The 16802-nt window shown below is 31.7% G+C and overlaps 1 protein-coding gene across 1 annotated transcript; it reads right to left on the minus strand.

Annotated features, from left to right (window-relative positions):
• Nucleotides 1–8110: 8110 nt before the first annotated feature.
• On the minus strand, nucleotides 8111–11784 carry LOC131154317 (cytochrome P450 85A-like). The gene is made up of 9 exons (XM_058107010.1): nucleotides 11398–11784; nucleotides 10370–10691; nucleotides 9910–10059; nucleotides 9570–9815; nucleotides 9396–9482; nucleotides 9145–9223; nucleotides 8900–9006; nucleotides 8668–8792; nucleotides 8111–8491 (listed from the first exon to the last, which is right to left on the minus strand). The coding sequence occupies exons 1-9, from the start codon at nucleotides 11583–11585 to the stop codon at nucleotides 8404–8406; spliced, it is 1392 nt and encodes a 463-aa protein (XP_057962993.1). The 5' UTR covers nucleotides 11586–11784; the 3' UTR covers nucleotides 8111–8403.
• Between the last annotated feature and the right edge of the window lie 5018 nt (nucleotides 11785–16802).

The raw sequence follows: 16802 nt of genomic DNA on the forward strand, positions 1-16802 counted from the left end.
TAGAATTATAAGTACCCTCGTTTGGATTTAAAAAAGTTAAAAAAATTACATATAATAAAATTACTTAATTGTCCTTTGATTTTATTAAGGTTTCCTAAATTACAAAAAGTCATAAGGGCAATGCGGGCTATTTTTTCATTATTATAAAAATTGATATATTAGATAATAAAGTTAGTTTTATAGACAAGAATACCATTAAATAAATTTAAATGAAATATAATACAATTTTATACATATTTAAGTGAATTTAAAACCTTATATTTAATTTTGTGTGGATTTAGCTAAAATACAGTATAAATTATACTGTATTCCATTTAAATCCATTGGACATTCTTATCTACAAAAATAACTTTTTCACCTTATATACTGATTTTCATAAAAAAAATCTAACAACATTATAATTTTTTGTAATTTTAGAAATTACAAGGTGGCTTAGTTAGTATAACAAAATCATAGGGTGATTAAGTAAATTTCGGTATTTTTCAAAATATTATGTTTTTTAGTTAATAAGAGAGAGAGAGAGAGTGAGAAAATTCATTATTTTTTTTATTCTTTTAGAATAATCTACATCAAATACTATTAAGGATAAAAATTTAGTCAACATGCCTAAAAATAAGAAAATTTTAATTACCCATAATCTAACATAGGAAAACACCTTGGATCGCTATTGTTGTTATTATTGTATGGCTTAAAATGAGAAAAATAGAATGTTGCTAGAGTGTAAGTTAAATTTTTTTTGTTTATTAATTCATTGCACACATGTAGTCACAAATTAAAATAGATGATTTAAAATTAACATATACATTATTTAACATTTAAAGCATAACAAATTTGTTGTGGGATTATGTTGCAAATAAAAAATTTTATACTAAAATCATATAAAAATTTTAGAGTAATTTAAGTTGAATTTATCTTTTGTTATTGTTGAAACAAATAGAAAATTATATGAAGAGTATGAATTATTAGACAATAAAATATAGAAAAAAATATAAAGGCTCTCTTTGCGATTTCGCCCAAAACAAAGAGGTACCTTATGGTTTATTATAACCATTAAACCTCCAACTTGTACTTGCCAAAATATATAAAATAGTAATTCTATTATTTGATATGAACAAAAGATTATAGAAAGATCAAAGTATTCACAATATAACTTGTTTTTTGAAACAATGGTGTCTGAAACCCTTTGGACGTTCGATTAATCTATCAAAATAATGGATCCATCCCTCTAACCTTCTCCACTTAAATATTTAGATAATCTTAAATGAAAAGTTGTAACTCTCAAGACTTGAACCCTAATCATTTAACTAGGAGAACCTTGAATACTCACAATAAAATAAAATAAAATAAAATATTAATAGGATTAGAATTCATACAAATTTTACAACATTATTAATGATTTTGTTAGGTGAATACGTAGATAGAATATTAATTTAATGTGTTTGTCACTCCCAATAAGTGTGTAAGTTTTGAACTTTCGTGAATATTAGTTAACATTCTAATTTGATTATTATTGTGAGAATATTTTTATTTTTTTACCACATTTTATCAATTAATTTAATTAATAAAATTATGATCTAATATGGTTTTGGAATGCATGAGAGGATTATCGTAATGAAATAAGAACTTAGCTCTTATTTTTGAGTCAAGTCACATAAGGGATTTGCATAATTTTTCCTAAAATATATATAGAAACAATCAATATACTTGAGAAATAAGATAAACGACGATGATCCCTCATGAGATTTAATACGAATTTTGAAAACTAAAACATAAATAAAAAAATTCTTATAGTTATTTAAAAACTAAAAGATAAAAAATATTTTCCACAACCCTAAATGTCTTTTGCCTTAAGAAATAATAATATTATTTTTAATATAAATAAATAAAATTAGTTTAATTTAATGTTTTAAGTTATGTAGTTAATAGAGATAGAGGGAGAGACGAGAGAGACTTTTAGTATAAATAATTAAAATTAGAAGTTTATTTAGTATTTCATGTTATATGCTTTCGAGAAGCCTTTCTTGAAAGGAACATTGATTGGAGCTACATCTCCTACTTGAAAATTTATTTGGCATAATCAATTTCAATTATTAAAATTTTCAATTAGATGATAAATGTGTTTAAACTACATGATAAATAAATCTTGATCTAATTTTGAAATCTCTCAAAAATATGTAATTTCATTCTTATAACAAATAATGAAACTTGAAATAAAAACTTATGCAACTATTGTAAAAATTAAATTAAATTTTTTGTAACTGATAATAATAATAGAATGATGATCAAATAATTTTTAAAATGTTTGAATTAATAATTTTAATAATAACTAAAATAATATTAAATAATAAAATAATAATTAATATATCTATACGTTGTCCCAATTTATTTTCTATTGTGCCCCTTTAAATATTGGGTAAAATAGGAAAAAAAGCATAAATATATTATTTTTTACTTATAATGCCAAGCAAATAAGTATTTAAATAAATAGAATTCACCTAAATTTCTAATCATCCCAATTACCATTATTAAATTATAAGTGGCTTTAATTGAATTTTATTGGAAAGTACCATAAATGTGCATTTAAAGAGTAAAATATTATTTTTATTTATAATACCAAACAAATGTATATATTGTTAACTTTTTGAGTCTGATCTTTATTTTGATGTTGACGAAATACAAAAATCTTATGTGTGCATCTAGTTTGTGAACATGTTCATAATACAACACACATATGAGATACAGAAAAAATGAAAGCATGAAGAACTCAAAGAACACATCATCCGGATCTTCTTGATTTCTTGGATCCAATTCTTAGCTCGAATTGAATCTGCACTTCCTATGAAAACGAAAGGCTTCAATCTAGTGAACTGGTCAATGGAGCATCCCAACTCAACTGTGGGGCGGTCATGCCCCCTATTTGTTCACACCACCTCAACCATAAGCTACTGTGCAAAATCCTGCAACACACTTGTAGAGTCATTGCTAGCCTCATGGTCGACACCCTCACTACTACTGCCTCCCACGTTGGCAGTATTGCCTCTGGATTCCATCTTGAAAAGCAATTCTGATCTCGATTAGAAGCTTAATAACCTAAGTATCAGCTAATACTACAATATTATAGAATTAGTTCCCTAAATTCACATTCCTAATATTGACGTACTCCAATGATTTAACATTCTTGCTCTAACTCAAGTTCCGCCCTTCCACTTGGAAACAAAACCATCAATGGATTGCCGTGATTTTCTGAACCTTTCAATTGATCCAGAAAAGCGAAGAAGTCTATCAATGAATTTCTATCTCTAGGTCTACTAAGCAAGACTCAAGATCTTATTTACATCAAAACTCTGGTATAGTCTAATCTACGGAACCTAACGACCTAAATTCTGAGAATTTCCATAGCCAGGCAGTGTAATTCACACTTTCGGCTGGTTAGCTGCTCTGATACCAACTGTAACGCCCTGGCCCTTTATACGGCCCCAGATTGCTACTACACCTGTAATACCTATCTCCGATAATATACATATACCACCCGCCCTTAATAGGGACATACAAGTGTTTCATACTCATTTGTAATCTTAAGTACAACAGAAAACATAAACATCCATTTGGAAATCTAATAGACATAACCCCAAGTTCCTAACTATATCCTCAAATACATACAATTGTACTTAAAACACAACATGTTCTTACAATCTCTAAAAGATATTCTGAACTAAGTTTATTACATACATAAAACACTTACGTAAGTTAAAATCAAAACAAACCTCCAAGTCCCTCTAGCAACTAGGACCAATGTCCTGTAGGACCTGAAACAAAGGTTGTATATTGGGGTAAGACACTTCTCAGTAAGGAGGAAGATATTACATCAGTATGTTACCATACATATTCAAACCAGTAGAAAGCAGTTATGTATATATATAGCATATTCTCAATACTGTAATATAGAAGATATATAGATATAATTCCTATGATAGATAATTAAGCATCATTGCAAGCAAAAGTTCCCGAGGTTAGGGTAGGGTATAGGCCCATACACTGTACGATCCCTCCACTCGGTACTCAAACCTATGACTTTGCCAATTTTAGTTTTCAAATCATAAATATGCATATTTAGAACACTCTCCAGCTTAGATACAATAATAACAAATGCCAACACTACCCCATGGCTTTGGGTTATGTGATTTACTATAGTCCGACTGGTACCACCTGGTCCATTAATCCACTAGTGGCCACTTCAATATCCAGCCAACTATCTCGATACCCCACACTGAAAATCATATGTGTGGTTGCACTGTATCCAATATGAAGCAACGGAACCACGTTTAAGCTTTTTAAGGCTTTAGATAACGTTGAACTTTTTAAGGCTCTCTTATAATGGTGAGCTTTTTAGGGCTCTCACATAACGGTGAGCTTTTTAAGGCTGATATAATGGTGAGCTTTTTAAGGCTGTGATAGTAACAAGCCGCGGTTTCAAATATCATATATACAATTTATAATAAAACAAATAAACTTGTTTCAAATTCATGAATCACATGTACAGTTCCAGTATTTTCACAAACTCATTCATTCATACTAAGGTATAAACCAGCACAAATTCTTGATTTAACCCTTTTACATATATAGCTCAGTATATAACCGACACATGTTTTCCACATTTTCAAATAGTAAATATGGAACTCTAGTTCCCATAGTTCATATACGTATTTAAATAGGTTCGCATATTCCATTTCATATCATATGTCACACTTGTTTGTTCAAAATTTGTTATATATCATATAACTCGATAAATATCATTTTGTTAGCTTTACCGTGATCCCAAGAGGGGGGGTGAATTGGTATTTTTAAAATTTAACCCCTAGGTGTTCTTCCTAATAACAGTATGTTCACAATCCTATGGTCAATCTAATGCGAATAATGAAAATATATCAGAAATTAAATGAAGCAGTTTAATTAATCGTACAAGCACTAGAAAGCAGTAAATAAAGGGTGACACGCAAATACATTATCAAGGTTCGGCTAACTGCCTACATCCCCGCCTTGGCTAACCAGCACCAGGATTATCACACTAACTTGCTCACTTGAACGGGTGGAGCGGCACCTATACAAACCAGGTCAAATTATTACAGGGCTGACCTCAACCTTTACACCAATCCTTACCGGACTAGATTACCGCCCCTTCAGGCCACGCCTGGAATCTCTCAGATATACAATCAGAAGGTACAATATATGGGTGCTTTCATGTAAAGCAAATTTGTACCACAAATGCGCACAATATTACATACACCACAGATGATTTAATAATGTAAGCAATGTGGTCTAAGTAGTTTAACTCTCAAAGATGTTTTCTATCAATGTAGTGAGTACGTGAGAGTATCAATAATAATCTGTGTATCTTAAAATATTCAATCAAACGTGTTTACACATAACACCAAGCAAGCCTCAAGAATATCAATCAGAGAATATCTCAATCACACGAATGTGTATATGCTTGGATTGTAAAATAGATAATCTTTGTTTTCAGCAAATGATATATATACTTGTATAAATATTATCACAAAGATTAGTGTAACAAGCACAAATATCTTTTCACAAATAGTTCAATAAATTTCACAAGATATTTGAGTAAGCTTGAAATATGTTTTTGCAAACAAAAAACAAATACAAACTTCCAAAGATATTGCAATGATAATGCAACACTCGAAAGTTTACCACAAGTCTTCTTAGGGTAGGCTTATTAGCAAAGCCTCCTAAGAAAACTTAGGTTATGTTCTCGAGAGAAAAATTGATTCAAACGCTTCAAACAATGAGAGCAAAACCTTTTAGAATATACACTCAAAGCACTTACAAATGATTTTGAACTTGAAGAGGTAAGCTAGAGTGTTTGTAAGAAAGGTATGAGCAATACGAATCAAAAGTAGTATTTTTGCTTGAGAGAGAAATCTTTAATCCTTTTTTTGCTAATCACTCATTAATTTTCCCAAATGAAACAGTATATATAGACATACCAAAATATTTGACTGTTGGACACCTATTAGGGATTGTTGGAAAAGTTTAATGACACTTAAACCAATTTAACCCTGTTTAGAATTATTAACTGCGGTAAAAAAATAGGAGCAACCCGAGAGGTCCGATCGACCATAAATGTTTCGGTCGACCAGGACTCAAATGGTTCGGTCGACCAGGGGACTTTTGAATTGAAAGGCTCGGTCGACCGGAGAGGGAGATTTCCCAAACTTTCGAGGTTCGGTTGACTGGGCCTTTTTGAACTATATGGTTCGGTCGACTAGACCGCTGGGAATTCTCCCGAGGACCTTTCGGTCGACCAGGTAGTTGGAGTACAAAAGTGGTCGGTCGACCGGAAGGTCAAAATGTTGACTTCCAGGTGGTTTGGTCGACCGGGATCAAATGAACTGTAGGGTCTCGGTCGACCGGAACCTTGGTCAACGGTTGACCCAAGTATGGTTCGGTTGATCAGGCCAAAAAAGAACTGATTTGGCCGGTCGACCAAAAGTGCACCAAGTGTGCATTTCGATCCCGTCTTGACACAATCAAGCCCTATTTAAGTGTCTAATAATCATATGTGTACATGTGTGTGTCCTAGGGTCACTTGGGTCCAAAATAGAGACACCAAAAAAGTCCGGTGTCGGTCGACTGAAGGTCGACCGAAGGGTACACGCTAAGGTTATACTAAGGTGATTTTGCATTATGATTTGTTTTGAGCTTACAAGATAAACCATGCATGTGATGTGTGTGCTTATTACAAACCGAATACCTTAATTACTATTACAGACAAATTTCACTAAAAATATTACAATTAAGAATATGAATTTGTCTTCAAGCTTTGATCTTTTACGTGCCATTAATGATATGCTAATATGGACCTGCACATGAATTAGATATTCATTAAATACAAGAGTATTTGTCATTATCAAAACCAAGGCGTGACCTATAAGGTCAACACATTTAAATGGAAAAATAAGGGATTCAAGCATATCCTATGTTAAGATTAATATAAATAAATAAGTTTTGAAAAGTTTGGAGATCATACGCCAAAACCTTCATTTTTATCAAAATCGTAAAATTGTAAAATCGGCATTTTTACCCGGTAAAACTTTGCAAATAAGCAGTCAATACATGTATATAAATATAAGCTAACTTTTTAGTGGTTTAGTTTTCTAAAAATAAAAACTGATGTAAAAAAATCCCCTTACCTTTTTCCCGAATACAGAAATACGTACTACCAAGCTCCAAAACAATGAATCGAGTTCTCAAAACCTAAAAACCACATAACAACACTTCAACATAATTCTATTTACTATAGATCTACCGAATCAGAAACTAAATCAAACTCTTACCTCGATTTCGAGATAAAACCCGAAAATCTTCAAAATGAAGATCCAATCCACTATAATTGTAGAGATTTTCCCCCTAATCAGCGTAGTAATGTCGGATTGTGGATTCGGGTGACGAACAGCGAAGGAATTGGAGAGAGAGAGAGAGAGAGAGAGAGAGAGAGAGAGAGAGAGAGAGAGAGAGAGAGTTTTTGTGATTTCTTAACCCTTAAACAACCAAAAATGATATTTATAGACCCCTTGACCCAGTCAAACTTGTCGACGAATGGTACCCTCGTCGATGAGCCATAGAAGGCTCTTCATCGACGAATCTTTTCCTTCGTCGACGAACCCTTTGTCCAATATTTTTCTTGTCAGTTGGGATCTCCTCATCACCGAGGCTCTGAATTTTGGCGACGAATCGTAGAAGAGCCTTCGTCTACGAGAACATTGGTTTCGTTGACGAAGCTTGCTAAAATTACCTTTTTACCCTTTTTCTTATTTTACGGGTTCGAGTCTCTACATACCCCACTTGTGTGAAACATCAATACTACAACTAATGCTATTGAATATATAAGGAAATGGAAAATGCTCCCTTTTATCAAATAAAAATTTACTAGCTTTTTTCCATCGTTAGGGCCAGATCATCATTCATTGCATCTCTCGTCACACGGTCAATCATTAAGAAATTAATTCAATTATTCCTATATGTATCTTCTGAGGGTGGATTTCGGAATCTCACAACACAAGAGCCCTATCATCACTTCACAGCCAACATGTTGCTAATTTTACTGCTTATTTAGATAAATAGAATTTGGATTGTTTCACCAATTGACAAGGATGGGATAGATGAGCTTGCTTTTCCTCTCATTTTCTTTAAGAGTAATGAGTTTGGGTGGCAAAGATACAGATACTCCCAGGTTCTTGTTGGTTTTAGGTTCATGCTAACTCTATGGTTATTTCTGCAGTCTTTTATTCATCTGTTGGTATGTTCACAGATATCCATATTCCTGCCATGTGCATGCTAGAATTGTTCCCTGCCCAGTATGTGTGTATATGTGTAGCATCATTATTAGTACTTGGACAGCTTCATATGCAGCCCATTTGGTGCTTCAACTCTAGGGAACTTCTGAATCTCATTTTCTGCAACTTCTTCCCACCTGCAAAAAATAAAATAAAAGAGAAAAAAAAAAGCAAGAAGACATCCAAAAGCAAAAATGTTAGGAATGAAGAAGGACACGATATTAAAAACGGAGTGTGGATTTAGGGCTATCGTTTACTTCAAAGGAAAATGCAACATGCGATGCAAGAAAGAAAGGAGATTCATACTGCCAACCTGTATCTGGTGACCAAGTAGTGAAGGAAGACCGCAACTTTAGTTATACCCAATTCTTTTCCAGGGCATAACCTGCTTCCCCCACCGAAAAAGAAGAAGTGATCATGAGATTCCAAGCGCTTATCCTACATTTAAGTTGTGAAACCAAATTTATGAAACTTTTATCTTTTCTTCTTGGCAGATATAATAATCAAAGAGATACATATATAAGTGGAATTCATAATCAACTGACCAGCCATCTCCATGGATTAAAGGTTAAAGGCTCGGGATAGAGGAATGGGTCATAGTTGATTTCCCTTGTGTAGACATATATCCTCCATCCTTTCGGAATTACAAAGCCTAATCATCATGAGACTATGTCACTTTCAACCACAGTTGTAGGAGAATGCATAAATGCTGCTACATGGCCATTCATGCAAAGCCAAATGAATAGTACTAAGATTTGCATTGATCTAAGAGTTTCCTGAAACAATATACCATTCAATTCCATTTCTTGAGTTGTCTTCCTCAATACCCCATTTATTACTGTAGCCAATCTCAAGGTTTCAAAGATCACCTGAATCAAAATAAAAAAATTTAAACTTATTTTGTGTTACTAAAGTGGGATTTTTTTTTTCATAGATAGTATATTTGTATCATTGAAAATTCCCTACTTTTTTTTTTTTTAAAAAAAAGAAAAGAAAAGAAGATATGCTTCAAAATTGGAGAGGGAGCTTTAAACAGCTTACGGCACGGGTGAACTTCATTGTCTTATAGTCATCCCAGTAAATGGGCTCATCTGGCATTTTCCTTTCTCGGATGGTTAAATGCTCTTCCTGAACATTATTAAGCAGCACCATTAAACTTGAAGTTGCATAATTGAGAAGTTCAAAGAGCCTTAAAACATAGAATCCCTAACTCACTCTTAATTCCTCAAGCGCTTTTGGATGATCGTGGAGATATTTGACAGCCATCATTGAAGTTCTTGAGACAGTTTCGTAACCCGAATTCAAAATTGTAATCATCTGATCAATTATCTCCTCATCATTGAGATTGTGTCTTGAGTCTTCATTCCTTAGCATATAACCAAGCATGTCATTTTGATATGTTGATGAAGCTCTTCTTTCCTTCATTATTTGTCTCAGTGTTCTTATTACATTCTTCCTTGCCTGAAAGGAGGATCCTCACTTTCATATAGTTAGCTTCTGTATGCATACTTAATAGGAATGGCAGCAGGTTGAGGTTAAATTTAAAATTATGTACCAGCAATCCACGACGATAATTTGAGCCTGGAAAATTGATAGGCAGTGCTAGTGTTCCTAGCAACATCGTATCAAACTCGGATTCGAATGACTCATAGATGGCAGTTGACTCTAATTCCATAATCTGCCTTAAGGATGTGAGCAGTGCCATCTGAACAAAATAATTATAATAAATATTATAATAAATTTAATCTTAGGACTTTCCTTTAACTTTTTTCCTAAATTTTTCTTCAAATAAAGCAGTTGGAAAAATAATATTTTCAGTCTTCTCACACCATCCACCTCCCCCCTTTAAATCCCAACTACATACATATGCACCCCTTTTGATCTAATTTAATTTTGAACTTGAAGGATTCTTTTTCCCTAAAAGGACATTGTACACTGCACTGTTCCATTAGGTTCATATAATTTACATCAGATTAGACAAATTGTTATCAAAGTTCAATAAGCACTACACAAACCTTAGTAGTTTTTTCTTGCATGTCAATGGTTTTGCCATCCCAACAGTCGAGGTGGGATCTTACTACTTTATTGATATTAGGCAAAAGACGATCTTTTATCAGGCCAGGACCGATAAGGGAGAGCAAAGACCCTCTTATATTTTTGTGAGCAGAGCCATGTACAGCAGCAATATTGGAATTCCCTATTATATCCACCATGGACTTGGGGTACCCCGGAACAAGTCCTTTTCCTTCACTCAACAGGATGTGTCTGTTCACGTCTGGGTCCATGGATATAATGGTAGGACTCCCCAGTATGTGGGTTTTGAAGAAACTTCCATATCTGCGCGCCATTACAAAACGTCATTACAAAAAAGTAAGCCTTCCGCATCTGAATCTGATGGTAAATTTCTTTTCTGTAATTATCTTTGTTTGAACTAGAGATGTTCTCAATCTCAAGCAATAAAGCATAGGTGTAATTTTTAATATTCCATCTGGAGAATGTGCTTTAAATGCATACATGCATACATGATATTTTGGATTAAACAAATGGTTCCGTTATATTATATATCTATGGAATGCTTCTGCAGCAAACTCTGAGAAGAACCCTTTTAGCTTCTGCAAGAAAAGCAGACAGCGCTTGCTTTTTCAAGGAATCATTAAAACAGGCTGTGTGATAATGTATACAAGTTTTCTGTATTCATGATAACCAAAGCAAAGTGCAAAATTACAGAATGGTGCTTGCCTATATGTGAAAGCCAGTTTCCTTGCAAGCACACCCTAAAGTCATGCTAGGTTGGTCTCTGTCATAAAATACCTTTTGTGGGGTTCTCATGCAAATAAAGATTTGTGCTAAAAAAAGCAGAGAGAACCCATTTCATGCCTAACAACCATCTTGGATTTAGAAAAAAAGATGTTCTTAAAAGGAGTTGGTGCTTTCAAATTAGAATAAAAAAGTTAATGTGCAACCTAATCAACTCGTGTGTGTGTGTGTGTGTGAGAGAGAGAGAGAGAGAGAGAGAGAGAGAGAAAGCTACCAAGATACTGACCTTGCTCTCTTGTTTTTCAAGAAACTTGGTCCTTGTTTGAGAAATTCTGTGGTCTCGCCAACAATAGGCCACCCCATTGTCCCTGGAGGCAAGCACTTCCTCCTGTACCTTACCTCATTCCATGTGAACAGAGCAAAGCAGAGGCAGAGCCCCATTGCCAACCCATAAGCCACCGCCAAGACTGCCATTGACGCTCTCAATTAAGAAAGCTCAGCCCACTTGAGACTTAAAAGAGTACGCAGAATGTGATATGGCTAGCTCAGGTTCAAAGAGTTGAGCCAGAATAATGTGTATGTGCGTGCCTCTGGACTAGTGCACGTAGGAGACACAGAGACGGGGAAAGGGAAGACTTTTATATCCTATAGGATGTGGATCCTACCATCAAATCTAAGTGTGACAATCAATATTACCAAAATTACCAAACCTGGTATTAAATATAAGTATTAATTGGCACAGTTGCAGAGTCTTCATTGTAAGAGCTACTAATAAATGTTTTGATTAAATGGGAGCGTCCTCTTCCCTTTTAGTCCAAAGCAATTCATCTTCCACTGAGTTGTAAGCCGTTTACCCACATATTTACTCTCTTTCCATTTCTGCGCAAACCACATTAAATGCAGGGTTTAACCTACAGAAAAAGATTTAATGGATCAAGCTATCAAGTTGATTAGACCAATTAGTAATGACCCTAATTTATTATTATTATTATTATTATTATAGATATAAGCCTAAATATCTTAACTGTTGAGTTTCTTTGTCAAAATTTATTTTAAAATTTTAAAATTATCCGATAAATCTGTAATTTAGTAAGCTAATTAATAGATTGAAGCTAGCTCACAATAAAACCATTAAAACTTTAATAGTATGTGATAAATTGAAATTTAATTTCTGTAGCTGCAGATGTTAAATTGATTAAAATTGAGCGTGTCTTTATGCATAATTATTTATTTTTGTTGTTAATATAAAATATAAGATCTAGCTACTAATGAATTTAATAAATTTAAACCTAAAGCAAGGAGGCTTCTTCTTGTTTTATTGTGACCATTAATTTTTTTTTTTTTTTGGTTCTTCCCATAAACATGCAAAATAAGGGATCAATTATTTTCTATGAATAATAAGTATAGAAAAGATTAAAATATCCACAAAACAACTAATTAAATTAAAACATTAATTAATTGGATTACAATCTATACAAATTTTATGGTTTCATTAATCATAACATGAGGTTGTAATGTGGATACAAAATTGAATATTAAGTTGATGTCTTTGTTGTTGCTGCGTTTGTGGTTATAATATTTTAGTTATTTAAGTGTTTGAAAATTATTTGAGGATGAGAGGATAATTTCTTGCCTGCCACCCAAAAGCTCATTCAAAATTTGATACGACCCAATAAATTATAATTGAATAAGTTGATTAATATTTTTAAACTGTCCCATCAATAAAATCATTAGTATTTCGAAACCATAACCTAAATTTGTAATTCAACTTTTTAACAATTAATGATCATTAAATTATATATATATATATATATATTTATAATTGCTAGTTATAATTGAATTAAAAATTGTTGTGGCTACTCATGAAATCATAAATAAGTGCCTATACTATTAATAAAAATGTATTCCTTATATTTTTATTTATTACAGTCAACGACTCGCAATTATTAGTTGTATTTTTGTCATTTAAAACATTTTAATGGTATTTATGAATTGAAGAATAGAAATAAGAGAAGGTTTTCGCCCTATAGATTAGTCAATCCACACAAGACCGAGGCATTATTGGTTGTGAAAAAAGGGTATATTTTTATCATTTTTAATTATTTTATGCTAATAATCCACTTGAAGTCATAATCACTTTATGAAAAAAGGTCTTTCAAAATTTTTTTAGCACTAAACTCCTTGGAAATAAGATCGATAGATATATAATGCCTCTTCAACACTTTATATTTGTAAGGGGTATTCCCTAATTTTTTTTAAAAAAATTTATTTAGGATGATAAAAAATAATTTCAAAACATTAACACCTACAAGTCCTTAAGTATGCTAATTAAAAGTACAACAACAAACAACAACAAAACCAAACCTTAAGTTTAAGTCTGACTAGGTGGGGTTAGCTACAAGAATCATTTTCTATCAATTTATACGATTATGGACAATTTTCTTTCGATAAATTCAGGGTAATTAAGTTTTTACTCACTATCTCATTCCAAGTTATTTTAAGTCTACCACTACCTCTTCTACTAACCCTCACAATAACTAATTCACTTTTCCTCACCGGTATAATATGTTACCTACATTGCAAATGGCCAAACCATCTTGAGTTGTCTCTCCCTCATCTTATATTTTACAGGAGTTACACCTAATTTACAGTCCACGGATATGTTTATTTTTAAATTTATCTGCTCATGTTATATCACTTACCAATCTAAGCATTCTCATTTAGAAAATTTTACTTTTTGGATAATGTTTTCGGTAGTTGCTCAATATTCTGATTCATATAACATAGTTAGTCTTACAGTTGTCCTATAATACTTTTATTTTAATGTTAAGAGTATTCTATGATCACAAAAAACACTTGAAACACTTCTCCATTTTACTCAACCTTCTTTAACTCTATGTATTACATTCTTTTGAATTTCTCTTTTATCTTGCATAATAGATCCAAGGTATTGAAATTTACTAGTGTTATTGATTTTTTCATCATCAAGTTTAACTTCGTCTTCAATATTCCTCTTACTATTACTAAAATTACATTTCATGTATGTTATCTTATTTTTACTTATCCGAAAGTCTTTAGATTCTAAAACTTCTCTCTATAATTGTAACTTAAATTCTACTCCACCCCTAATTTCATCAACCAAGATAATAACATCTACAAATAATACCATGGAATCTCATTTTGGATACTCCTAATCAGGTCATCTATCACTAAAGAAAAAATATAAGGGTTTAAAGCATATCCTTTATGTACATTTATTGTGATTGAAAATACTGTAGTCTCTCCACCTATAACCTTAACACTAGTCATTACTTCATCATACGTATCCTTAATAACATCTATATACCTACTACATGCACCAATTTTATCTAAAATTCATTACAAAATTTCCCTAGGTATCTTATCTTACGATTTCTCTAAGTCGATAAATACCATATGTAAGTCCCTTTTCTTTTTCCTAAACCTTCTCATTGATCTTCTTAAAAGATACATAGCTTCCGTAGTAGATCTTCTAGACATAAAATTAAATTGATTTTTCGAAATCTTTGCTTTGAGCCTTAATATTTGTTCAATTACTCTTTCCAATAGTTTCATGATATGATTCATAAGTTTAATTCCACAATAGTTATTACAAATATATCTCCTTTATTTTTGTACATAGGTATTAAAGTGTTTTCCTCAATTTGTTTGGCAGTTTTTTAGTTTTTATAATTGTTAAATAAATTAGTTAACCATATAATTTCGTTATTACCTAAACATTTCCAAACTTAATGAGAATATAACTTTATTTACAATTATTATTATTTTGAAACCGCCCCATAAATAAAATAATTTATCTTGAAACCACCTCATATGCTTATATTTAATTTATTTAGTATATAATCATATTTGAATTAAATTTATTTAACTAATAAGAGCAATTGGAGAAAAAATTAAATAAATTGCCACTATGACCCATATTATTGACGAATTTACAAACTTCATATACGACGATGTCATATACGATTTATGAAATCTTGATTTAAGATGGAAATCTTTACTAAAGCTTGCCAAGCCAAAAGAAAAAAAAAATCACTTGTTGGCATTCTAAAATTTAACTTCGACAAAATCATTTAGCATATGAAAATTTTCCCAACTCAATTGTTATTTACCCTTTTGTGAAAATTTTGACTTCAAAATTACAAAATTAAGTAGGGATGAGTAACTTATATTACATGGTTTCTGTAGTTGCTATGTAAAGTTTAATTATTTATTTTATTAATTTCTTCCACAACATTACCCAACTCAAGTTAATGGGTGCTTGTTAGTCTTCAAAAGTTTTGACAGGACTTCTGTGATGACCCAAAATATATATATATGATTAAAGTACAATAATAATAAAATAATAAAAATGGTCATTAAGTTAATATCAATACAGAAGTATTTTTCTGTAAGATCCTTAATTCCATATTTGATGCCTAAGAAAGACCTTGTCTTAGTGAGTGCTTAGAGACCATTGCGGCTCAGTCGCTCCCTGGAGGTTGGCCTGATTAAAATGGAATTTCATAGGATAAATAGGGTAGACACTGTTCATATACGTAAATAAGTACATAAAATAATGTTTTGACTAATATAATTTATAAAAATATATGATAAAATAATAATAATATAGGTATCCTATGCGGGGCCCATAGGACTGTGTGGGGCCCACATGAGTCCCGAAACCGTATGGAGGTTTACACGAGTCTTAAAGTTATGTAGGATGCATAAAATCGTATGAGAGTTATTCGAGTCACGTAGGATCTATTTGGGTCTCGAAGTTGTGTGGAGCCTACAAGACTATGTGGGGCCCACATGAGTTTTCAAAATTCAAATTTAATTCTTATTTAAAAAATAAAATAAATAAATACTAAAAATAGTTTAAAAGTAATAACAATGATAAAAATAATGATAATAATGATTAAGAAAAATAATGAAATAATAAAATAATTAATTAAATAATTGATTAATTAGGTAAGTAATTAATTAAAAATTTATTTAATGAGAATGGTGGCAAGCACTCCCACATGGCCTCCATTCCCATCCTATACTCAACCCATATCTTGCCCATCCCTTGCCCATTCTTTAATTTTAAAAAAATTATAATTTTACCCATCTCCCCATACTTTTATAAATTCAATTTTTTTCCCAAAATTTTCCTATAAATAAGAAGCTCTCAACCTTCATTTTTCACAACAATTTTTCAAAGAAGAGAAGAATTAGTGAGTGAAAGAATTTGTGGTGGAAAGAGAATTTTTGAGTAAAATTCTCACTCATCCACTCTTTCCGATCTCATTTCTTAGAGATAGTTATTGTGTTCGTAGCACAAGATAAAAGAATAAGGTAAGTAAATTTTGATTATGTTAGTGTTTTTTTTTTAATTTAAAATTCATACCCGAGTTTATTTTATAAGTAAATTTCAATTATGTTAATTAGTTTCACAAAATTTTCATAAGTTTATTTTACGCATATTTAATTATACCGGTTCTATCTTTAATATACTTGCATTTATTTTTGGGTTAAGAAATGTTCTAATCCCCTCGGGTAAATTTTCAGCATTTCTTTTTATTCAAAAATAAAATTATATATATTTTTAACACAAAAATTGTGTGGTATGAGTTTATTTTTACGTTATAATTTTTTATGAAAATATGAGTAAAGATGAGATTTTCA

Source organism: Malania oleifera, chromosome 4 (assembly GCF_029873635.1).
Source record: "Malania oleifera isolate guangnan ecotype guangnan chromosome 4, ASM2987363v1, whole genome shotgun sequence".
Lineage (NCBI taxonomy): Eukaryota > Viridiplantae > Streptophyta > Magnoliopsida > Santalales > Ximeniaceae > Malania > Malania oleifera.

What these genes read in the sequence shown, in the direction of transcription:
- LOC131154317 (XM_058107010.1), bottom strand. Translation starts at nt 11,585, where the DNA reads ATGGCAGTCTTGGCGGTGGCTTATGGGTTGGCAATGGGGCTCTGCCTC. An exon ending in TCAAGAAATGGAATTGAATG is followed by an intron (nt 9,007 to 9,144) that starts GTATATTGTTTC and finishes CATGATGATTAG; the next exon opens with GCTTTGTAATTCCGAAAGGA. An exon ending in TTAATCCATGGAGATGGCTG is followed by an intron (nt 8,793 to 8,899) that starts GTCAGTTGATTA and finishes ACTTAAATGTAG; the next exon opens with GATAAGCGCTTGGAATCTCA.